This window comes from Electrona antarctica, assembly GCF_951216825.1.
Source record: "Electrona antarctica genome assembly, chromosome: 11".
Lineage (NCBI taxonomy): Eukaryota > Metazoa > Chordata > Actinopteri > Myctophiformes > Myctophidae > Electrona > Electrona antarctica.
Window position 1 is genome coordinate 15,762,614 of NC_136792.1, and position 27,481 is coordinate 15,790,094.

The 27,481-nt window shown below is 40.7% G+C and overlaps 1 protein-coding gene across 1 annotated transcript; it reads right to left on the reverse strand.

The window, feature by feature from the left end:
• Window positions 1-5,969: 5,969 nt before the first annotated feature.
• On the reverse strand, window positions 5,970-26,685 carry slco1c1 (solute carrier organic anion transporter family, member 1C1; the record flags this gene model as incomplete). Its single annotated transcript, XM_079513718.1, has 13 exons — window positions 5,970-6,201; window positions 7,981-8,098; window positions 8,373-8,437; window positions 9,697-9,869; window positions 10,933-11,098; window positions 11,358-11,550; window positions 12,502-12,666; window positions 13,252-13,500; window positions 14,924-15,022; window positions 15,543-15,689; window positions 15,820-15,950; window positions 18,795-18,927; window positions 26,475-26,685. The coding sequence occupies 13 exons, from the start codon at window positions 26,683-26,685 to the stop codon at window positions 5,970-5,972; spliced, it is 2,082 nt and encodes a 693-aa protein (XP_079369844.1).
• Between the last annotated feature and the right edge of the window lie 796 nt (window positions 26,686-27,481).

Consider the following 27,481-nt stretch of genomic DNA (forward strand, 5'->3'; position numbering starts at 1 on the left):
TGGGCAATTTTAGTAGCAGAGCGGAGGAAGACCTGAGTGTTCTAGTTGGAACATAAAAATGTATGGAATGGTTTGTTGATGAATGATGATGTTGGTGAATCTTGTGGACCAGACCCATTGCAATATGCTGTACTCTGTCGTCAACCCTAAGCCTGTCATATATTTTCCTACACTGACTAACCCAACCAGAGAAGAATAATGTTCTCAAAAGCAAACTGTAGAGTAGTGGAAAACCAGGCATCATATGAAAAACGCAGGCAGAGAGAGATTTCCTCGGAGTGTGGTGAACCATTTATTGAAACCAAGACAAAGACAGCAGAGCTTCGCCTTGGACCCTGAGCCTGGAGCTCAGGGCTCCATACCACTGACCGCAGGACGAGGCCAGACAACTGAACCATTTAATTGAAAGCCATTCCAGCCTTTCAAAGTGGGCAGGGGTGAGGTGGGTTCGGGGAGTGAGGCCAAGTAGTAGCCTGACCAGTTTGTTTTGGGAAGTCTGGATCCTTGTTTTAAGGGCCTTTGAGGTGCTGTGGTACCAAGAGGTGCATGCATAGTCGAAGAAACCTTGTACGAGGGCTCCTGTTAGGGTCTTCAAGGTGTTTTTGTTGACCAGTGAGGATATCCTGTATAGGAATCTTGTTCTTTGGTTGACTTTTTTGATTACGTTTAAAGATGGATTTTTCCAGTTTTTCATGTGTCTATGAGGTGACAGTACTTCATTAGACACCCTGGAGGCGTTTTTATGTGCAATGGTGTATTAACTTTGTATTTAGGGTTTCTTCCTGGAGGCTGAACCCTTGACAGTCAAACGGGCCAATGAAATAAACAGTAATATAGTGACACCACACTATCAGCCCCTCCCCTAACCCCTCCCCCCTAACCCCTCCCCCTTTATCATACAACTACAGCTGTGGGTGCGGCTTCAGTTCAGGTGGATCACCACCCATCACCACCCACCAGGCAAACCAGGCATACTTAATGAACTGGTGGGCGTGCCCACATAAAAACAACATTTTAAGAAATAGCCTACTGTACACTTTTTTGAAAAAAATGATACCTCCATATATATAACAATAACACATGATGATCATGTTTTAGGATGGAAAAAAATCACGGCACTCCATCTTTAACTTTTTTTTACAGGGGCCAGTTTAGAATTGCAGCCGCCCGTAAGTGCTCTTTGAGAGCGGATTTGAAGGAGTCTAGGGATTCACATTTCTTAACGGCTGTTGGTAGGGCGTTCCACATTTTAATGTCATGCATAGGAGCTACTGTAAATGAATTTAAGCCCTTATGAGCCGAATCTGTGTTGTGGAACTCCCTCTGGTGTTGTGATCGTGGACTTCATTGACATTAAGGAAGTATTTTGACAGGTACATGGGTATCTTGTGCATGGTGTAGCTGTAGCAAATATTGTAGACCAGGCCTAGCTCTGGTCCATAGTAATGCCCTTGCTGCCGTTGCATTAAGGCTCTGCCACTCTTGGCTTCCTGCCCTCGCATGAAATGCAGACCAGCCTCTCCTCTGTAGCGAAAATATAAAGAACCTTTTGGCTACTCACCAATACAAAGACGGGTTGTGTCATTACAATGCCTACTTTTCCTAATAGTGGACGCACTCTCACCACATGTATAAAATGTACTTTTTGGCCAGAAAGGGATTTTTCCCACCGGAAGAAAAATACTTTTAGTTACTCCACTGCGCCCTCTACCGATATTGCCAAGAGAAAACCCCATAGAGAAAAAAATCCCTTTCTGGCCAAAAAGTGCATTTTATACGTGTGGTGGGGGGCTCAGAGTGCGTCCACTCCGCGTCCACTAAGACACAACCCGTCTTTGTATTGGTGAGTAGCGAAAACGTTCTTTATATTTTCGCTACAGAGGAGAGGCTGGTCTGCATTTCATGCGAGGGCAGGAAGCCAAGAGTGGCATAGCATTAATGCAATGGCAGCAATGGCATTAGCGCTATGGACCAGAGTTAAACCAGGCCCATTGCAAGTTGCTGTACTCAAACCTGTCGTCAACCCCAAAGCCATTCCAACCTAATGAACCTATCAAAATGAGCGGGGTGAGGTGGGTTCTGGGAGTAAGGCCAAGCTAGCCTGACCAGTTTGTTTTGGGATGTCTGCACGGAGCCTTGTTTTTAAGGCCGTCTCGAGGAAGCAATCTGATTGGTTGAAATAGCCATCTAGCTTAAACGAGCATGATGGAACCCCTTAAATCCTTTTTTTCCTTTCTTTTTTCTTAATATAACGAATAACTTAGTTATATAAATTGAGTTGACGTGTTTTTGATGGGTAACTGTTGTATAATAGCAATACACTTGAAGGTGTGCGTTACTGTCATTAATGGCACTGCACAGCGCCATTAATGACAGTAAAGCACACCCTCAAGTGTAATATTGCTTAAATATATATATGCAGTGCAGACTATCAATAATGAATATAAGAGAATCTACGTCTAATCTAGTGAATGTGAATGAATATGTACAGACTCTCAACATAACATTTGATTGGATGTTAAAACTTACAAAAATAATCCAACCATAAAACTGTACATTCTGATTATTAATGTATGATTAACTGATTCTTGTGATTTGCCAAAAGTCTACACATCTGGCCACTGCTTACAAGACAGAAATGTGACATTGTTCAAAGCACTGTTCAACCTCAAATTAAAGTTCCCCGTCCAAAATGAAAGTAACTCTCAAGCTGAAAATAAACAATTTATATTTCTATTCTTTTGAGGCCATGTCTTGAGGTGGGTGATAACTTTGATTTACTAACTAACTTATTTACTTACTTTACGAGTAATTTGTATCAAATGAAGAAAATCTAATGTTGAATAGAGGAAAGAAGCGTTGCCGTGGTCATTGCAGTTGTGAACTGAAAACAGGTGCTCGTTGGCAAGGGTTCAAACATGAAAAAATAAAAAGAGGTCCAAGGCCTCTGTTCCAGTCAAGTGAAAAAAGCCTTTATTGTAATGGCATGGCAAAGATCATTAAAATAGACCAACACGTTTCGGCTACAAGCCTTCGTCAGGGTCCCATAGTTATGAAACTGTTCACTTTGAGAATAAAATTGAGTAGTAAAAAACCTGAGAATAGCCCGTTTATAGATTTTGGCACATACATGCACAAACACACTTAACCATGCTCAGAAACATCTGTCAAACACAAAATGCAAACACACAGACTGACAAGTAAAATGAATAGCAATGACCAGAGGTGGACTGGGGCTCTTTGACAACAGCTGGCACAAAAGTACACAGCAGATTGTTAAAGAGTTACAATACTACAAAAAAACACAAAAAATATATCACTCAACTGTCCTATATCACACAACACATGACAACTACATGGTACAGTACAATAGGAAGCAATCTACATTAACCACATGAAGCCATATAGCATCCCTATTCTGGTCATATCTGCGTAAACATTCGGCAAAGAAATCTGGGGAACATTCAGCAAAAATATCAGATCTACAAGCTCATTGCTTGTGACCTTATTGATCGGCAATTTTTGCTATTTGACGTACAAGGTATGGCCTAGTTTTGAAGTGATTGAAATGATTATAGAGGATACAATGATTAAGGCCCATTGAGATTCATATATCGTTGCTGTCGGGAGGAAACCACCTAACCACCTTTTTTTTGCATAAATCAGTGCTATTGAACAGCCTATGTTCAATCTGTGTGTTGTTTTCAAAATATTGAATCAATGATAAGTAGTAAAAAGCACTTGGGACAAAACCTCTTAACTCCATTGGACCCTCGAACTGCTGTCTGCTAAAACAGCTAACTCCACCTCTCCCCCTCTCATGGAAGTAATTGACAATATATAAAGTCACAAAACCAACTTTGATGAGGCAGCATTGCTTTGTTTTCAAAATATAAGTTTTTTTTCATTTCCAGTAAAAAGGATATTTTTCAATTCCTGAAAATGAACATTTTGGCATTACGTGGTTTCTTCCCGACAGCAGAGAGAGATCCACAGTGTACACAGTGGCATGTATAGGTAGGTATGCTGTCCGTCCTACAAAGCCAAAGTGCAGTAACACCGTTTTTAGACACATGTAGCAACTTTTTTATTTGTCTCAAAGGACAAATTAGCTTTTATGATTTTTCAGGATAAACAATTACCTCATGAACAGATATACAATTAGTGCAAATTAATTACACTTTCTTTAATGAGTTTAATTCTTTGCATAGTTAGTTAGTTACGGCACTTTGACTTTGTAGGGCAGTATGGGTAAATGCATTGCACTCAAAATACTGTGCCCAGTAATTAATTTGTTTTGTCTAGTAATTTGAATGAATGGCAGTGCAACAGATTCAATTAAACAGCACCAACAACCCATGCCCCATTGAGCTTGCATGAGACTGTACAGGTATTTTAAGGTAGGTATATACTATATAGAAGATAGAATAACATTTACATTCTCCTTATATAAAATGTGTGATTAAAAATAAATATTCAGCAGGCTTACTTAATAATGGCAGACAACACAGACAGTATAGAGGTCAGTTTTACTGTAAGTAACTGAGACAGTTTTATATATATATACATGTGGATTTGTTTTTACGTCCGGGTACCCCGTCCAGGACAGTTCTCCCTCTTTTTTTAAACGCATCTAAGGGAAATATGCTCAGCACACACATGTTCACATTAATGGTTATTGGTTCCTGCACCACTGCGTAGACTGGTGGGTTGAATCCTGGCTGGGTGCCCATATAATATGTATAAACACAAACAATTGGCTGTATTTGCAGGAGAGAAGCCCTGTGGGGAGGGAGACCATGGCAGGGAAGGACTTGTCTGTCGTTCTTTAGTGACTCTAGGCTGGTTAAGGCATCTGTTTAGTAGGGAGAAATGGGATGTGTACCTCTGCATGTGTTACATCCTTCTGTTACCTCCTGACCCCTTTCCACCGGTTGGTTCCCAATGGGAACCGGTTCAGTTTGGTTCTTTGGTTCTTTAGTCCATGAGCCAGAGCTCCAAAATTGGTGGGAAAAACTAGACCTATATTTAATTGTTTATAGGATCAACACAAGTACTGATAACCCTTCCACAGTAGTATCTTTTTCATATTTTCTATTATTTTGCATATTTTCCTACATAATGCCTCATTTGCATATTTAAAAATGTAAAATCTGTAATACAATAAATCATTGTCTTCGTATAAGTAATCTATTGGGGAAGTTTCATGGTGATAACAATCTAATATAGGTGTAGTTTTGCACACTCAATTCATAATTAACGGAGCTCTGGCTCATGGACTAAGAACCAAAAATAACTGAACCGGTGGAAAAGGGAGCCTTCTGTCCTCACTCTTGAAAAGAAGCATACTAGCATGTCACACATGCTTGCCTACACCCTGCCTAAGATCACCAGTAGGGGTCAGCAGCGACATGGGACAACAGTATGATCGGATGTGCAGTGGAAAATGGCAGGACAACTTTTAACTGGGAGAAAAAGTGGGAAAAGCTCGAAATAATAAAATAAAACTATTTGTTTCTATGTTCTGTTGGTTAAACTTTGCCTGGTGAACTCCATTTAATATATTCTTCACAAAAATCCAAATCCAATTATGAAGAAAACCTAATGGTGCTGGTGGTCAGAATTGTATCCTTATGCTGCAGTAAGAAGATATTGATAATTGTTTTATAACGAGATGGAAATAATGCATTTTCATTAAAAAAGAAAAAAACATAAAAAACACAATCTTTTTCTGTCAGTTTCACAAAACCTACACAGATCCAGTAGTACAAATATAGAATGTCTTTTTTTAAAGGAGACAGTCATAGTCTGTAATTCCCTGCACATCTGTATGTGTGTGTGTGTGTGTGTGTGTGTGTGTGTGTGTGTGTGTGTGTGTGTGTGTGTGTGTGTGTGTGTGTGTGTGTGTGTGTGTGTGTGTGTGTGTGCGCGCGCGTGTGCGCGCATAAAAAACTAGATGAGCGCTACTTTCACAGTCGTGTCTCTCTCTCAACACTGTCTGATGTACATTGTTGGTCAGACGTGGAAACTGTGTTCTCGTCTGTCCTTAGTGCTTCCAGCTCTGTTCCACCATTGGCCAGAGCTCCATGAACAGCATTACTCTCCTCTCTCCTCAGTTGATTCCTGAGGAGAATGAAGCCCGGAATGCAAAGAAAAAATGAAACGGTCCGCAGGCTCAGAGTCAAGCCTAGGTACGCTATCCTGAAAAACAAAGACAATGACATTCATTCAAATAGAATTTAGCTGGAAAGATGTTTTATTTAACCCCTTTAGACCTGAGGCCGATTTGACAAAACGTATGTTGCTAATGCTATGGCTAAAATCTAAAATTACATGATACAGATGCTTTCCCGGTATAATGGGTTAAGTGACTGTTTACAAATACTTTACCTTATCGAAAGGCCTTTCCATAATTTGAAAGTTAGGGTAATTTCACCCCCCCACCCCCCATGTTTTTCTGGTTTCCATAAAAAACTTGATTTCAGCCTGTAAGCATGTTATGTGTGTTTATGTGCAGTATGAGGGTGTGTAGGTTGCAGTGCAGGATTTGATGAATGGCTAATGAATATAGTGAGAGAGAGAGTGTGTCTTGTTAATTAACTGGGTCAAGGGAGCATGGTTATAGTGAGAGAGAGATCTTGCGTGACAGCGAGCCTGCCCTACACCCAGGAAGAAACTGTTCATTGAACTATGTTGACATAACTAAGAGAAATGTGAAAAATATATTTGCATGGAGATGGAGTCTCACGGATTTGAACATACAATGTTTCCACCCAACAGCAATGAATCAACGATATGAATGTCACTCTGTCCACAATGACTGAATACATTGTGTCTGTATCATTATCAAGTCACAATACAAGGTCATAAAACACCATTTATTAGATCTATAACTCAGTATGACAAATGGTGCAATTTGATGGTCAAATGTCAAGGTCAAAGAGGTCAGTTATTGATAAGCATTGTCATAATGGACTATTTATTGCTGAAGATGAAGAATGAGATTGATTTAATCTGAAACCTTGTGTCCACCATTTAATTTCCTTGTATTACGTTTCCTGGTTGATGATGTAAACTGACATTGAACTTTGGCATTTTGCGGCTTACTGTAAGTATGCACACCTCCAGGTTGCACTTGGAAGTGCACTTGATGAGTTGTATAGAAGCGACATATGTTTTTGTTTGAATGAATATTGGCCCCAGTTATGAAAATGCAAAGGCGCTTATTGTTAGTCTTCTTTACTAGAGAATGACTGCTGCTAAACCTTTGAAGTGTATGGGCTCTATTTTCTAAATACACTATTTGGGGATTTAGCAGTGGGGAAGGGGAATTCCCGCACTAAAGTGGCTATTTTGGTCACCTGTCTAAATCCCTAAAACACAGATGCACCATCTGCTACATTATGCATAGATGTTGTTTGGGCGTTACAATAATGAAACCAATCACCGTGCCACATGCCATTGCCTTTAAGAGATCCCTTATCCGTTGCCTGTTATGCCCAGTGCTATATTGCTTCATAGCCTTACGGTCTGTGCTCATAGCCCATGGAAGAGTGCGTTGCTGCCTTGAAGTCTCACTTGTGCACACCTCTAGGTGCAAATACCGGTGTCGGCATAATAGATAGCGGGTGACGCTGGCTTGCGTAATCGCCCCTCAACTTCTCTGTGCGTCCAAAATAAACGCACGCCTCTCGTTGAAAATGAATTAGTAGGCGTGTCAGTCACTCCCTGTCTGAAAAGACCTTAGCTCTTTCAATTAAACAGGTTATTTTGTATATGGCGCCAAAATGACGCTACGCACCAGAAATGTATTTATTTACAGCAAATAAATACTCTTTCCCTAGCCCTTGTTATGCCCATATGGAGATATCTGTATCTGTTTGTCCTGGTCCCTTTTATGCCAAAATAAAAGATCCGTGATTTCAGTGTACCATATGCCCATATATGAACAGACACATCCAATACTTATGTGGGTAGTACCTGTATGCAGTGGTGTTGTAGATCCTACAGGCTCCTAAACCACCACAGCGCTTCTGGCCCCATTTCAGACACGTAGTATCTATGATTGCTCCAAAGTAAATGGGTGCTGGGATCCCTGCTGTGAGATCACAAACACACACCCATCCTTGTCCATCACTTGTCCATCACTTGTCCTGCCACTACATCCACAATTAATTCAACTGGCCCCTATATATATATATATGCACGCACGCGCACACGCACACGCACACGCACACGCACACACACACACACACACACACACACACACACACACACACACACACACACACATACATAGGTGTATATACCCCCAAAATACTCTAGGGATGCCGGGTTGAAAGTTGTTAGACATCAGAGGGATCGAGACTTACCAAGGGTACGTGTGGCCAGAGCATGAAAACCCAATGCCAAAGATTTCAACTGTGGTTTGATGCACCTGGAGGAGACAAATACAAACGTGTGAAAATTACTATTATACTGGATTAACTACTATTCTTCTTGCTAGAAATTTAGAGGCAAATTATACTGTACAGTACACCATTGTCTGTGAATGTTTTTTTATTGCTTTTGTTTGTGCTATTTTAATGTATTCTGCCTTATTGTCTTTCTTTGCATTTTATTACTATTAATTTAGTCTCATCAAACATTATAACATCAGTCTAAAATAAATCTAACGCATACAAATGTTCTTAATTCCACCACAACAAGAAGCAAGACGAGGTGAAACAGAGTTCAAATGATTCTAAAATACAGACGCAGCCACCTAATTTAGCTGCAGTGAGGTCAACGCATTCCAAATGGTCTGCTGATATGGTCTGGAATGTACGTGTGTCCACGTGTGTATGCATGTGTACCTACATAGTACATACAGTACATGTGTTCATAGATAGTAAGCCACACAAGATGTGTTTACAGATCTGCATCTCCTATCTTTCCTAATGCTTTAGAAAGTACACACTGGCTCGAAATTGTATAAGATCGCCTGAATTGACCAATGTTTATTTTTATTACACAATTACAATATATTGTTCAGTAACACTTTACTCAAACTCCATTGTGGAGCATCACAAGAATTGATGTGGATGTGTACTTTTCTTATGTAGCAAATAAGACTGGAAATATTAAGCATACATTATAATCAACATTCACAACATGCTTTAAAAAACATTTTGAATTAGATACAAAGAATCCTGAGAGAGAGAGAGAGAGAGAGAGAGAGAGAGAGAGAGAGAGAGAGAGAAAGAGAGAGAGGACAATGCATCTTAATCCACTAAGCTTTCAGCTAACTCAGGCCTCTGCTACAGGCCACCCTACAGAGAAAGTCTCTCCCTCTCTCTCTCTCTCTCGCGCTCTCTCACACACACGCACGCACGCACGCACGCACGCACGCGCGCACGCACGCACGCACGCACGCACGCACGCACGCACGCACGCACGCACGCACGCACACACAAATTCCCCAAATCCCCAGAACACAGGACATTACATCAACTCCTGGATTCTCAGTCCATTGTTGGCAGCCCTGGTCACTCATAACCGCAGACATGCCCAATTTATAGCTTTTTATGGAAGTTCACACTACAGACAGTTGCTGGTGTGAACTCAGCATTACAGTAAGCCTAATGCAAACCTGGGCTTTAAGTTTGTAACAGACATAGTGTAGGACAGATTTAATGTGGGCCTTTTTTGACTGACCTGATGAGGAACATGTAGCCCGGTGTCCCTCCGAGTGAGATGATGAAGGATGTGATGACGGACAGAGCAAGGAAGTAGGGGAACATCCTATCACAGTCATCCCTGTGAGGACACTGGCCCACACTGGCTGTAAGGTTACCAGCCAAACCCACACAGCTGCAGTTATAGAAGACCTGCAGAGAACACACAATAGCAAACACAAACATGTATGGGCACAGCTTGCAGACACACACAAATGTATGACACACATATCGGTATACACATACGTTTAGATATTATTTTGACTGGTTATTTATTTCAATACGTCTGTTAAATAGAAAAGAAAAAAATATACCATGCAATGACTGTCTAAATACTTAAATTAACTGCTGGATAAAAATACGGGAAGATTTATTTATTTTAATTTTTTTATATTTTTGGCAAGACAATGACAAAAAGTTTAGTTGGAAGATCACATGACAATGACTCAGATGGCCTTTACATAACCAGAATAAACAACATGAATTTAGAAAAGAATCATGGCATGAAATTAACAGTTAATCATGACAAAAATCAGAGAAGAATCCTGGATGAATATGCTAGAATTGCATTCCATTTTTCAACTACTGAAGGTCAAGAATGGAGTTGACATCCCATATCTTTTTGTATAGCTTCTAAATGTATAAAAGGGGAATAATCAGGTTTGAAGACATACGATTAGTAGGGTTCATCTGCCAATTAGATTATGAGATATGCGTGAAAATTATATTTTGTATGGATGGGTCATGTGGTCATTCAAATAGGTAAGGTTAATCTTCAAGGGAGCATTAATGTGCTCAGCAAATAGACATCCATGGAGCAGTGCGCTGTAGGCCAGCTGTAGCTAATCAGTGCTGTGGTGTAAAGCTGCACTAAATGGTACACCACAGCTATGGAATCCAAAGAAAAGTACGCACATTCTCTAAAAAACGTTCAGGTGCTGAACAAAAAGATACGTACAGGAGAAAGAGTCCGCACACTGTTTTCGTGGCTCCCACAATACATTTCCTGTGGGAGCTACAAAAACAGTGTGCAGACTACTTCTCCTTCTCCTACACCACTATGGGCAACCCTAAGTGGATTCGTCTATAGACTTTGACTTGCTCAAATCTGATCCAACTCCCTACTGAATTAGGTGAACTTCAGTGTTCACAATTGCCCTAGGATGGCTATATATTAATGCTATTAAAGAATAAACAAGGCACTGTGTCAACTTACTGTGTTTTTCCCAGAACCTGATGAACTTGTGCAGCCAGCAAGACAAGGAGAGACATATGTAATCCCATTCTTTCCACACACTGGATCCCAGTCACTCCCGGAACATACACAGTCTGAGTTGCAAGCAGCAAATACTGAGTGATCATCATATGAAATGTTAATTATCCTAGTAGAAACAGAGAGAGAGGAGAGTATGGGAATCGTGGAGGTTATTTCCACAAATACTGTAAATGCAATGATTAGTCATTGATTAGTCAATAATTATTTGGGGAACAAAATCATTTTGCATCCCTGTATTGGTCGTCTTTTATGACTATGCTCAGTCAAGTCAAGGTTCACTTGAGCCAAGTTTTAAATGACCAATTCATTGTGTAATTACTATTATTCTAAAAAGTATATTTTCACCTTGCGGCTGTGTGTCTCACCTATATGACATCGTCACACCGGCTACCTTGGCATTCTCGCAGCTCATTGCAAAGAAGAACAGAGACAGGAAGTAACCAATCAGGGAAGTGCCAAAGGCAAACCTGGCTGCTCCCATGATGCTCAGCTTCAGCCTCTTCATTAACAGACCACCAGAAAACACCCCTAGTGCTACAGCTGGGATATTGATCACACCTGAGATGAACAGAAAGAACAATACAGGATATTGATCACACCTGAGATGAACAGAAAGAACAAAACAGGATATCACTTTGATCGAACATCGTCCTCGACTTACCAGCATGTTGAAAGTATGCTGTTCGACCTGTTGAATTGCTGAAGACATTTATTTTCATCCTCAAATGGTAAGAAATTGGTGAAATAGTAAAAAATAAAGTATGAACTTTGAAGATGGACTTTCTTTGTTAGTGCTTTGTGAAATTGAATTATGAAATAATATCTCAGCATAAATAAATTATGCTGAGATGCTTTTGATCTAATTTTAGTAATTTGCTAATTATTTGGAAAGATTTATAGATATTTTGGCTAACAGAAGGTAATCATACCACACTAGATTTCTGTTTCCAAAAGCAACCATCACGATGTATAACCATACAATCCACTTATTATACAGTGTGACTAATTCCATATTTCCCAAATGTCTCTGCTCTTAACATGAATTAAATGTTTAATGTTTAAAGAAATATTAATCATGCAGAGACTTCCTGTCCTACCAAACTGGTGAGTGATCTCATCCTGGATCTCTTTCTGACAGCCTTCCCTATACAAACTCTGGCCAACACCATATGCAAGTAAACCTCCAGATACTATCCCTTTGATACCCAAGAGCAGAAGGAAGATAAAAGAGTGAATGTCCCACATGCCCTGTACAAAGGCAACGGTTATTCTTCTTCGATACCTTGATATGAAATTCGAAGTCATTAGTAGTGGACATATTGCATTCCCTTTAATATGCTGTCTTTCCGGTCAACATAGGCATATTTGTAGAAGAGTGGGCTTAAAGTCCATAATATAAAGTCCATACGTAGTGTCATTTTAATGGACATAATGCCACTGCCAGAGTGTGTCAATTACAGTATGTACAATATGTAGTACAGTATAACATGTATAGCACGTGTAAAATACCCATCAGGAAGTTGGCTTTCGAGGCAGATTGTCCGAAGTGCTGTTCAATGTACTTGGGCTTGTAGGTGACCATTCCAATGAGGGAGTTCAGCTGGGTGATGGTCACACACAGATAGATCAAGTACACAGGGTTTCCCAACAGAGTCCGCAGGGTTGGAATGAAGTCTGTGGGGGGAAACAAATGGCATATTCCTAAATACTCTTCCATGGCTACATGATGACTAAAATCCAGCTTATATAGATAAGCAGTATATATGCAGTATGTTTTTAAAGAGTGCAGTATACTGCAGAATTTTATGCTGTTATGTCTAGTTTAGTACATAGTAGTATACACTAGCAGTATGATGCACTGAGTTCACATCACCAAGAAATCACAACAAAGTTGTGTAATTATTACTGTACAGTACTGTACACGTGTCTGAAAGCATTAATTAGACTACATAATCAAACTCTTATACAGTAGGCCTACTTTCATAATGCAATAAATTATCTTGAATCTTTGATCTTTTGTTTTTATTATTATTATTATTATTATTATTATTATTATTATTATTATTATTATTATTATTATTATTATTATTATTATTATTATTATTTTCATCTTTGCTAAAGATTTCATTTATGTGTACAAAATGGAAGTGTCCAGGAGCAAAGGAATGACATGGATTTCGTTGAGAGGGTTATTGTAGGCACATATAGCTTCTCCAAGGAACATGTATTTTATTTTAACACCTCCCCACTCCTCCATACCTCTGACCATTTCCATGAAGCTCGTAGGCTCATCTGCCGGATACTTCTGATCCAGGAGAGAGGAGTCCTTGATAAAGCTTGTTTGCTCTGGTGTGCATTGTGTTGGGCCACGATGTCCTGGTAGAGGTAGAGAGCGGGGTAGGAACCAGAATGGGATGGCAGAGAGTAGAGTGATGACGCCAGCTATGAGGTAGCCCAGCCACCAAGCCCCTACCCAACGTGCATCTGCTGAGGTAATGGTAATGGTTTCTGGCAACAAACAAAAAAAGAAGAAAAAAAGGTTAGTACACAGTAGGCTACAATACTCAGTAAAAAAACCAAAATACTTGTTTGTTAAAACGGATCACTGCATGTAGGTCCATTTTGACTCAGACTTAAATGAACACCATGTAGGATAAAGTATATCCAAGCTAACTGATTGATATATAATCATTATAATGTCACTGTATTTCACAATTTGGGATCATTCTGAAAGGTATATGACAATAGCTGTCAGGGCAGTGTCACGTAGCCAGCTCTCCAATCTTGCTACACTCTGAATGAAGTATGAAACTCTCATTTGAATGAAAGAGCAGCTTTGGCTTAACAGAATCCGCTGGTGATTTTCAGACTGGGTGCAAGAGAAATGTATTAAAACATTGCTATGCACAATAAACAAACACACATCGAAATGTCTGTGCGTATCGTTATTGCTGCTGTTGCCATGTTTGTTCACTGAGTTGTAGTTTATTGTGGACACTACTGATGTGCTCACCTGGGCAAGCCCCTCCCGGTTATGGAACAGGTCCTACGCTGTCTGCCAGCCTCCACTCCTTCATGGGCAATTTGAAGCAGGTGACCCCTGTAGTACGTAGCTGGTTCAGCAGGGTCCATTTGCCGTGTGATAGATCTTCTCCTTCAAGGCCGTTTCGGATGTAGTGGGAGCATTTATGATGGTTTGGTGTGCGGATAATCTTCTGTACTTTTGAACTTTACTCATTTATCTAGCACGATTTTATGCACTGCTTCACCTCCTACCTCACATAGACAGAACCGAGCGTGTCTCCCTGGGAGGTGCTAATTCCTGGACACAGCCTGTCACCAGTGGCGTCGGGTGCAACCCTCGGCGCAACCCTCTTCACACTCTACATGATGCCCCTTAAGGTCGTGTCATCAGCTGGCATGGGATTTCCACACTAAGGCTGTAGATTCTACAGTAGTCTTTGATATCTGAGATGGATTGGATGAGGTCACAGCAAACCTTGAAGGAGAACGGCAATGGACCCTGCTGAACCGTCTACATACTGCAGGGGTCAGCTGCTTCAAATTGCCCATGAAGGAGTGGAGCCTGGCAGACAGCGCTGCATGTGAGTGCTGGGAGCTAAAGCAGACTGCCGAGCACATACAAACACCTGTCCCCTTGTACAGACCTTCAGAGGAGGCTCTCTTCCTAGTGGGACCAGAGACTGCACAACCCTGAGTTGGACATTAAGATTAACCCGTTCAGGACGAGAACCGCTTTTGGGGTTCTTGTTGCCATCTACAGTATATAGCAACATTCGGCCTCAGTCCAAAATGGGTTAATGCTCCCACAGTGTGACAAAGACAGAATCTAGACTGGCTGAGACGTTTCTCATATCGTTCTTGTTGTGAGGTCAGAATGCACAGACATGTACATAGTATGTTCACTCACCCATGTTGACAAATCCAATGTCCACGTAGATTTTGGCACAGAGGGAACCCAATAGATAGCCGAAAACAGGGCCAACGACCGAAATCGTCTGCACGCAGCCTGTGATATGATAAAGGCATCCACAGCAACAAACATAGACAAGCATGTGTACGTGCGCGCACATGCACAGGCAAACACACATACAGTACACACACGTTACGCACACACACACACACACACACACACACACACACACACACACACACACACACACACACACACACACACACACACACACACACACACACACACACACACACACCTTGAAATGGGTGGTAATAAAGAGCATACTACAAATGTATTTCTAAAAGCTGTCCCATGCACAAATGGACACTACACTATATTAATGATATGGGAATTATAACCTTCAATTATAACCTCTTGATGTGTTCTCAGGACACACATAAAATATGACACTAATACTCAACAGCAAAAACATGACCCTCAACTGTTAACTAACTTTTGGGATCCAATGCCTTGCTTAAGGGCACCTTTTCAGATGCTTTTGCAGGAGAGTAGAGAGTTCTCCAGAAATGTTATAAGCTGTTTCTAATCATTTTTTTACTTTTGTTCCCCTCACCAACATATAATGCAGCATTCTCCTCAGCAGCAAAATCATCTATATAAGAAATCCCAAGAGGCTGAACAGGAGTTTCTCCGATCCCACGCAGGACATTTCCCAAAAGCACATAGATCCACATGGACAGGTTGGACTCTCCTTCACAACCTGGATCAGATGAGAGTATAGTAGAGTAGAGTAGAGACGAGGAGAGGAGAGGGATGAGCTTTCTGTAATTTGGTGTGTGCGTGCGTGCGTGCGTGCGTGCGTGCGTGCGTGCGTGCGTGCGTGCGTGCATATACTGTACCTAAGGCTGGCACCTCAGGTAGTCCGTCGCCTTGGGCCACAGCAACCAGTGTGCCCATGGGACATGGAGAGAGTTTATTGGTTGAGTTGTCTGTTGAGCGAACTGATGTTTCAAACTCATAGCTGCATATAAAAACACAAATGGCAATCCAGGTGTTTGCTGAACCATGATCTTTTATAGTTATGTTTTTTGTACTGAACGAATGCTTATATAGGCCTACAATAATAGGCAGGACTTTATATATTACAATAACATCTGCAAAGAGGGGTTTCATCTCAAATTGCAATAGCCAAGACGATGTTTTGTTTCTGCAGGTGCTTTTATGGAACCAGCTTTCCGGCCAGAAAGATTTCCCTGAAAGATTGATGATTACGCCTGTTATTGTTTTAGACCGCCAGAACCCTTCAATAAAGAGCAAATTATAAAAACTAAAAAGAAGTTGGTAAATGGAAAAGTGTGATACACTGTAAATTGAAATGCAATGAGTCACTACATTATATTATAATTAAGCTGACTTAACCATAATCTCTGAAGGGAATGCTCTTACACATTAAAACAAATTGTCTTGGTATGTGTTGTGTAAGTGTTTTCCTGTGCATAATTCACAACATCGCCTCTGGTTCTGCACATTTCCATCTGACCAAACTGAACTAGTTGACTCAAATTCCTTTAGAGGCGTTAAATTCAGTGAGCTATACAAAATCTGTCAGCAAAGGTTAAAGGGACTGTGAATAAACAGTTGGACATGCCTTGCATGACATGTGTGTGAGGCTGGTAACGGCTCCCTGCTAACAAAGTTTGATTTATATTACAGGACGTTTTTATTTGTTTACAATTCATTTCACCGTAGGATAATAATCGTCAGGGGCACTTTATTCGTAATTTGGGGATTTAGCATTGTGTAAGAGGCGTTCCCCCGTTAAATTGGCTATCCTGTGCCACAGCCTAAATCCTTAAAACACCTCCGCTACCCGTTACATTATGCATAGGTGTGGTTTGGGTGTTACAATAATTAAACCAATCACTGTGACACATGCCATTGCCTTTATGGCATGTGAGATCCATTATCCATTATGGATAAGGCTAGCTGATGAGGTTAGCTGCCGTCTTTTTTCTTCTTTTCCACTGCGAAACACTCAACAACAGCCTAGAACACTCGTCATTTTCATTGACTCACAACTCGCTCAAATTTGGAGCATTTAAAAAAATTCAATGTGTTGTGTAATTTATGAAGTTCGATCATTCATTTGGTATATAGATCGCGAGTGTATTGCCTCTCTATGAAACGGTATAAAGCGAAAGCGAAAGTTCGGGAAATCGGATTAATTAAACAGACTTGCACTGAACTGAGGCGAAATAACATTGGAAATGACACCCATCTAGCCTTTAATTGCCTCAATAAAAAATAAAAAGTATCATCTATGTGTTACTGATTATGGGGAATTTTAGATTATTGTAATCTATTAAATATTTGCTGCGTATTATGGGGTGATGAAACTGAATGAGCGAATCGCGCACAATGCACCTTGGCACAAATCAAATATATTCTTCTTTGACTAGACAATTAAACACAATAGAGCACCGAAGTCTGACGTCAATATCGGTATAGAGGGCACAAATCCACAGGTTCATGTACTTTTATTTGCATTGTAACCCCCATAGGGGGATTGCCTCATATAAGAACTGTGTTTGAAAAATAAACAAATCATCTGGGCCGCTTCACTCATATGGATATGAAGAATCAACTGACTGAGAGAAAACGCTATTGTTACTGCTACTGAATTAGTTACATTTTCGCTAGAAACAGACTGTATCATATATGAGTGACTGACTGTCATAAACGATACAGAGACACCTCCCTGACAATAACGCAGAGACAACTTGTTTATTTTTGGACCACAATGCTTATAGTAGACGATATTAAGATGACCCCATGTTATTCTCTATGGAGAAATTACTTCCGTGAACCAGGGGAATCGAGGGGATGAGTGAGTGATGTCAGGACTCTATGGGCACAAGGAATTGACACAATGCTGATTAGGAAAATTACAATCACAGAGATGTGTGGAAAATTAAGACAGAACGACACCTCTGAGCTGTGAATGTAATGCGTTGAGGCAGCTTCAAATCAGGAGTGCATTCTTTTATAAAATGGATTCGCATTACGGGTGGTTTGAAGAGGCGCTTTCCATTGTCCTAAACCTGTGTGCATAAGATAGCAAATATAGGGAAAGCGGATCAACACCTCCACCTGCAAATATAGGAGTCGGAAAAATGTATAGTGGTTGTGTGACCACAAGATAACATTTATGCATAGTGGAAGCTCCTAATGTGGATAATGTTTAATGCTTGGGGGTAAGGCATGGCATATGTTAGAGCCCTGAATGTTTCAGGTGAGAAAAGCACATAATGTAAGAGAAAATAAGTTGTTGAACTTCAGAAATGCAGTGCAACATCAAACATATGTTGTGTTCATGTTATCCAGATGTTAAGTCAGCTTAGCTATACATCATGTCCATGCTTTCTGGATATGACCTTTGTCTTTTTGATGATTCATTTCTGTACAGCTTGAGTACATGGAAAGTTGTGGAGAATCAACTGGTAGAACCCGTAACTGCATACAATACTGAACAATGTTAGATTTACAATTCATATTTTGGTGGCTAAACTCCAACATCAATAATGGACTCTGATATATTGTACAGATGGAATAAGTTTTTGGGGCCATACAGTATATCTTAGAAAGTCCTTATACAGATGTTATGAATCAAATATGGTTTCCATTGTCCTTTTATGTGGTGAGTAATTTTCCTTATGGTATCCTTCATCATGTGATCTAAACATTTCATGACTCCAAAAATGTATAGGCGTCCGTTTGAAAATGAGGCTTTTTCCTTAATTTGTGAAATGCGGTCAAGGATTAAGTTAAACAACACTGTATAGTAGAGAAAGGGCCTGCTACTCACCATCCAACAATGAAGTGAGGTAGGGCAATAATAAAAGTGCCGATTGACATCAGCACACAGCCCATGGCAATGATCTTTGGCCGATGGAGCTTGGCCCCAAAATAGCTGACAAACGCTATTACCAACAGGTTACCTGGAAGAGAGGAAGGAGAAAGAGCAAATGTTTGATAAAAATCACACTTGTGTGAAGTGAGGGGCGCTCTTATCATCATACATCACAATCCGTGCTCAGCCAATCATATGATATGATACTAGCCATCACAAATGCCATTTGTGTTTACACAAACCCGGAAAGCTAGCCACAGATCTGCACTACTTAAAAACAAGTTACCGGGAGCCAGTGTAAAGATGAAAAACTCTCTCATCTTGGTTTTTGTTAAAACTCTGGCTGCCAGTGTTTTTCTTCGGAAGGCCAGAAAAAATTACCGTAGTCGAGCCGCTAGGAGACAAAAGCGTGGATTAGCGTTTTTGCATTCTCCACTGACAGAAAGTGGAGATGAAAGAAGGCAACTTAAACGATTAGTATCATTGTAACTATACCACAATAAGATTTACAAATGAACACATACAGTATACATAGAGAGAAGTGACAGCCATGATATGAGGCGATCCTTCTGATCTGTATTCTGTTGTGGCAATCCTGAGGCACTGGTCAAGATGTTCATTGATAGAGTTCATTGTTGAAAACAATGACTCATATATGTGGAGGGGAACATTGTGAGTTGGATCATTGCAGGAGCTCTCATGTTTTTTAATTGAGCTTGCACGTTGATCCAAAGGTCACTCACGCCAACATCCTTGAATAGTGGTTTATCTTTAGGTTGGGGGACTTATATTTTAGTGCTTAGCATAGGCTAAATAATAGTAACTGTTTTAGTCACCATAGTAAACATGTTATTTGTAAAATGTATTACAACACTAGTACCCTATATAATATACACTAAACTAAATAGCTAATGTTAAATACAAATAAAACTGTAAATGTTTAGTACATCTGCATTCATTCAAGCTAAATACAAATATAAACTAGATAAAGTGCCCCTCGGGGCACAGGTCTCCACCAGGGCAGGTTAGGTTGTGGCCTCCTGGTGGCGCTATAATAGGCCAATGTAAAAAGGGTGCAATTTCTTCTTACGCCTTGGATGGCAATTGGATGATTTGAGGCATTTTGTTTCAAAATGGGGTTTGCAAAAATCCACCTGTTGGTGCCGCTATAACAGGCCAATGTGAAAAGTTTGGGATATATTCCTCAGCCTAGTAGGAAAGTCTGTGAAAGATTTCACGTAAATTGCACGCTGCGTTCATGATTTGAGGCTTTTTGTTCAAAACGGGCCAATCCTGCAAACTTTGAAAGCCAATGTTAGCCAACAAGGATGGAATACAAAACAACAACGGATGGAGTGCAAAACATCCATCCTTCGGCCTGGTGGAGACAATAATGCTAATTGTTTATAAAAAGCTCTGTGTTTGTAGTACTCAAAAGGCAGCAAAGAATGTACAATGTCATCATTAAACACAATTGCACCTGGTTACATAAAAATGCTGCTCTCATATTATAGATGATATATGGTGTGATATGCAGTCAAAATAGAGCAGCACTCACTTGATTTTATATTTGGTTTATATATATATATTTTTTTTTTGTGCAATTTATAATATGACAGGGGTTGGTTCCATAATTTAGAGCAACACATGCATGTGCTTTAAAACACTTTGTTGCTTATGAACATTGGAGCACAATGGAGCAGCACGAGTGTCATTTCAGTTCAGACCACTGTTCATTTTACTTTGATCCAGGACTGTGGAAGAGGAATAGTGTCTAGAAAGACACAATAAGCCATGTTGCCTGACCCTGTTCTATTTGAGAGATGAGTGTTATGATGTCCTACTAGAACCCTCTTTCCATTCTCATTAGGTAGAGAAAGGTGGGTCGAAAGAGAGACAGCGAGAACTCAGTGCTTGTGTGTGACTGATATTTTTCTTTGTGTGATTTGTTGGTTGTGAGGACAACATGTTGTACATGCAGTAGGCTACATACGTACTATATGCAGCACATACATATTCAGTACATACGTATTCAGTACATACATATACAGTACATACGTATACAGTACATATGTATTCAGTACATACATATACAGTACATACGTATACAGTACATACGTATACAGTACATATGTATTCAGTACATACATATACAGTACATACGTATACAGTACATACGTATTCAGTACATACGTATACAGTACATACGTATTCAGTACATATGTATTCAGTACATACATATACAGTACATACATATACAGTACATACGTATACAGTACATACGTATTCAGTACATATGTATTCAGTACATACATATACAGTACATACATATACAGTACATACGTATACAGTACATATGTATTCAGTACATACATATACAGTACATACATATACAGTACATACGTATACAGTACATATGTATGCAGTACATACGTATTCAGTACATACGTATACAGTACATACGTATACAGTACATATGTATTCAGTACATACATATACAGTACATACGTATACAGTACATATGTATTCAGTACATACATATACAGTACATATACGTATACAGTACATACGTATACAGTACATATACGTATACAGTACATACGTATACAGTACATATGTATTCAGTACATACGTATACAGTACATATGTATTCAGTACATACATATACAGTACATATGTATTCAGTACATACGTATACAGTACATACGTATACAGTACATATGTATTCAGTACATACGTATACAGTACATATGTATTCAGTACATACGTATACAGTACATATGTATTCAGTACATACGTATACAGTACATATGTATTCAGTACATACGTATACAGTACATATGTATTCAGTACATACGTATACAGTACATACGTATACAGTACATACGTATACAGTACATACGTATACAGTACATACGTATACAGTACATACGTATGCAGTACATACATATACAGTACATACGTATGCAGTACATACGTATACAGTACATACGTATACAGTACATACGTATACAGTACATACGTATGCAGTACATACGTATACAGTACATATGTATTCAGTACATACGTATACAGTACATACGTATGCAGTACATACGTATACAGTACATACGTATACAGTACATACGTATTCAGTACATACGTATACAGTACATACGTATACAGCACATACGTATACAGTACATACGTATACAGCACATACGTATGCAGTACATACGTATACAGCACATACGTATACAGCACATACGTATACAGCACATACGTATGCAGTATATATGTATGCATCATGTAAAATATAAAAAGGGCAATACTCAAACCCGAATTAATAAGGAGTGAGATGATAGACAAAAGTGGTTCATGGCTGCACACTGTGCGATGTATTTTGGGCCTTAGATTCGATTCGATTTAATAGATGTCTTTATTATCCACAAGGGAAATTTGTTTTGCTCAGGTCAATGTATACATTCAGGACAATACTCCACACTGTGAAACACTCATAAATGGAGCTCATAGCTGAAGTTCAGGAGCACGACCACACCTCCAACGCAGCTACCTCCACCTCCTATCAAGCCACCTCCAATCAGGCCACCTCCACCCCTATATTAATAGCCCATCTAACCTTCATTCTCGTCACCCCTCCCCCCCACCCCTTTCTCATCCTACTCCCCCTCTCTCACCCTCCCCCTACAGGTTCCTGACGGGGGTCCGACGTGCCCGGGAGCATGCCGGATCCCCGAAGCTTCCCCACCTCGGCTCAAATCCCTGACGCCGTCGATGGCCCGTCGCGGGCCCGTCGCGGGCCATCACCTTGTTGTGGTGTTCATGATCATGTCCTTATTCCTGTAATCAATAAACCTGTTAAATGTTTTCATTGGTGGTGTGGTCCTTGATAGTGAATGTGTGTGCACGCACGCACGCACGCACGCACGCACGCACGCACGCACGCACGCACGCACGCACGCGTGCATGTCCAATTGCCCATGGAAACTAAATTATCACCACTCAGTCGAGTTAATCTGTCTGTGTGTGCGTGTGCGGGGAGCACTAGCAAGCAAGTCCAATTGGACAAGGTAAGGTATATATCTCAGCCTCCGTAGGAGGTAGGTCGGCTGCTGGCACTTTGTGAAGATGGCCTGTGTGTTGTCATTAAAGGTCAACCCACTTTCAATCGTGGTCCCAAGATATTTGTAGCTGCCGAACCTCTCCACCACCTCCCCACCCAATGTCAGCTGCGGAATGGGGTCGAGGTCCATGGTCTTCTTCACATTCAGCTGAAGGTAGTGCTCCTCACACCACTGGTGGAGCTTCTTTGAGGTGTCGACCAGAGCAGTATCGTCTGCAAACTTCACGGCCATGCTCGCACTGTCAGAGCCCCTCAGGTTGTTGGCATAGAGCCAGAACAGATCTGGGGAAATCACTGTCCCCTGGGGGGCTCCGGTAGATGTAATCATAACCGAAGAAGAGGAGGCACTGTTGACCTTAACAAACTGCTCCCTTTTGAGGAGGAAGTCCATTATCCAGAGGATCATGTGGGGATCCACCTGGCATCAGCTTATGGAGGGATGTTTACATAAGATGATGCATACAGTACACATGCATATAGATGCACAATGTACATACAGTAGCCTAGCTGCTGCGGTTGACCTAGCAGGCTCATCTGCATACCATATGATCTGTGCAGAGATTAGCAACCATCTCCAGCACACTGTTCATCCATCTCCAGGACACTGTTATCTTATCTTTTCGTCTACTTTTCTCTGCTCTATTATACTCCCATCTTCTCACTTTTCCTATGCTCCCCTTCTCTACTCTCCTGTCCTCTCTTGTCCTCTCATCTCTCTCTCTCTCTCTCTCTCTCTCTCTCTCTCTCTCTCTCTCCGTCCCTCTGTGCTCTGCTTCTGTGTTACTGTGGCAACGGTCCTATGGAAACAGCCTGTTTCCACCCACGAGCAGCAGCTTCCATTGGAAGGTCAGAAATAGGGTTGACAGACCCAGGACGTTATTTTACATTAGCCACTTCCTCCAGTGAGTGTGATGACCTCCGGTAGTTATCAGTAAAAGAGTACTATGTTTGGCCTTCATCATAGCCTATATTATCACACAAGTTCACAACCATACATACCCTCATGAAGATGCCAACTTGCCTTCTTCAATGTCACTAAAATATGAGGTGAAATGGTATTTGATCATTATGCCTTGAAGTTTGGATTATATTCTTTATTTTGCATGAACTGAACTCTTTGGATCTCCACTCATGCAGCAAGTTATGTATGATTTATATCCTAGAACAGACACTGACTGTTCTAGTCAAATGGACCGCCTTCTTTTACATAACAGATCATTTTAAGTGGGGTTACCTTGATTAAAAGCTATTATTGCTGAATATTAATGAATCCGAATTGTATACCATATATTCAGTAAATATATATATTCTGTCTGTCTGTCTGTCTTGTTTGATATCAGATATTTTTAGCAAGATATCTAAACATTTTCGATAAAATAATGATTTGGCGATCACAGCTGAAATTGACTATAATGAATAAGTTAGTTAGTTATAATAAACTAATTTTCCTAGTCAGCAGAAGTGAGAGGGCCCTATATGTGCGTCATACTGTTCAGGTGTTATGCCATAAGTATCAAGTCGTGCTGAGCGTACACACATAAGGCTTACGGCTTGCCAGCATATGCTCCCCCAATGCGTGAAATATTTTACGCATTGGGGGAGTGTTCATATGTTAATAACGGTAAGGGCGCAGTGTGGTATCTAGTACCATCTACTATTATGCTCTTTGACTTAAAAAGACTTAGCATACCGCTAAGACGTGGGCCAGACCATGTCTTACACTAGTATGTGCTAAAAGAAATGTTTGATTTGACACAAGAACCGATTGCGTGCCTGCTCAGCAGTGTTATTATTATAAGCGACATTGGGCTTCTTTTTCTGTAAAGTTGCTTGTAAATATTGGTAGTGGTACAATTGCTTTTATGCTACCACAATATCTTGCATATAGTGGTCACGACATTTATATGTACATGTTATCTCTTTGGTATGTTCCATATGGGTGTGTCACATATACTGTCATATTATTTGATTTACTGTATACCCTGAAATCTTAAATAAACAAAACTGTGAAAAATAAATAAATATTGGTAGTGGTAGTGGTTGTGTTTTTGGGGGCTTGTTTCTAAAGTTTAGTTGCATATTTGGGCTTGTTTCCTAATGTTGTTTAAACCAGTGATCAAGGACACTCAGATGAATACCCCAAGATTATTTTTGAAAATAGCAGACCTACAAGTTCACAATGCATTGCATCGCGACGAGTTTTTAAATCGGCTATTTTCAAATGGGTATAGGCAACTTTAGGCACCAGTGCCAACATTGGCACAAAGGTGGGTGATCACTGGCACACTGGCGTGTGTGAGAGAGTATGTTTGGTTTAAAATATACTATTTAAAAACATTTAGTCAAATAAATGATGTCCCTCACTCAAAAACAAACAAACAAAAACTAGGGTCTTTGTGCACATCATGCAGGGGACCCCGCACTCCCTATAGTCTAAAGCACTTCTATACGGCTATTCCTCCTCCCGAGGCCATAATAGCTTTGCGCATAACGCCACCACAGCTGACTTTTAAAGGGAATGGCACCCACCACGCTAATTGGGTTAATGGGGGTGACGCCCAAAACACACCCATGACTAATTCAGGGCCATTGTATGCACAGCGCCATGGCGCAGAGTGCAGATTGCCACACCCATAATAACAAAATGGCATTGGTCACGTCTCACGTCTTCAATTTTCATTAATTTATTGTGCATGAAATACTGAATGGATACAATAATATAACATTCTATATAATCGTGATATGTATCACTATCAAATATAGTTTTATTGAAAGTCAAGCAAAGCTGAGTATCAAACTAACGTTGGGTGTACTGTCCAATGTTAGAGCGGTTGGGGATGCATACGTTTGTTAGACATACCAACAGTCCTGCAATCATGAGGCCGACATGCGCTGCCGGTTACAAATCACCTGTGGCCGGTTACAAATCACCCGTGGCTCCCGACAATGCGTTGCCGGTTACAAATCACCCGTGGCCGATTACAAATCACCCGTGGCTTCCGGGTGCTGTTAGGGTTAGGTTAGGGTTTGGGGTAGGGTGTCGGACTCATGACTGTAGGGCTGTTGGTAGCCTATGTCAAACCAAAAATATGCACCTGTGCGGTTCCTGCGTGACTGTGAAACCTCTTCCAGAGAGAGATAGGGCCCATAATCTACATACTTAGCGCTGTGATCCGTTTTATGCAAGGGAAGAAAAACACATGACAGACTTTATACAACGCGGTAATATGGAAGGGATAATGCATAATTATCTCTTATATTCTAGCCTCCTACTCTCCACAGAGGAAATACATCTCACAGCTTGCACGTCCCTGATAGGCAATGTGGCACATCATGAAACAAGATTACACACAGCTTCTGTCAGAAGCCTGATGAATCCCTTATTTACACCTTGAATGCCTCTGTGACCCATTCACACTTCACTCTAAAAGAGAAGAGGGGAGTCCATGATGCATTATGTTGCTAACACAAGAGAGAAGAGAATAAGAGGAGTGACGGGCAGGCTTACTCACCTATCTCGAAGCTCCCATCAATGACCCCTATCAGGTAACTGGGGATGTCGAACCGTCGCTCCAGCTGAGTTATTGTGCTCTTCATGTAGCTTCCCGACAGAGCCTTTGCAAAATAGGCGAAGGACAAAGCCACTACAAACATCTGGAGAGAGATGGGAAAGAAAGAAAGACAAATAATTTTACTATTATTCGAAAGAGATGCTTCGATCATTCCCTGATATTGTGAATGATATGTATTATCCTATTATAAAATGAGATCAGTCAGTCACTCAGTCAGTCCTCAGTGGCTTGACCAATCAATTGATCAATTGATCAATTGATCATTGGAATATGGACAATGGTGAAGCCCATTTTTATTAGCATTTTTGCCACAGGCTAATGGGTATGTGCTCTGTTGTTATGGTTGCTGTCTCCGCAGGCTATGGGATTGTAGCTGCGGTTGCGGTCTTATAACCGAGCTGGGTGGACCTATCTTTGGGGCTACAGTATACACACCCAAAGGCAGAGAGAGCAGCAGCAGAGAGAGCTTGCATGGCTCAGCACTACAATGCTATAAAGGACTTTGATTTAAACGCAAGCCATGTAGCACATCCAGCAAGGCCTTTGCTGTAGTGTAGTTGTGACGTGTGTAGAAAATAAAGAGCGCACACACGCACGCACGCGCGCGCGCGCACACACACACACACACACACAATAACACACGTACACACAGAGACTCAGATCTGCCATCTGCCATGTCTAATTGATTGTCAAGTCTGCAGCTCCCGAGTTTCGGTCATACTTTCTTCTGAGAAGAAGTGAATGGCTGAGGAGAACGGATCCTCGTTTTACGAGGCTGCCATGATGATGATGATTCTTCTACATTTTCAAACAAGCATGACCAAAATACAGCCAGGACAGTCCTTGCATTTAAGAATTTGGGACACCTCAAAAAGGTCTAAAATACAGGATTGTCTCAGGAAAAGGTGACATCTAGCTATCAGATTGTCAATATCCTACTATAAATG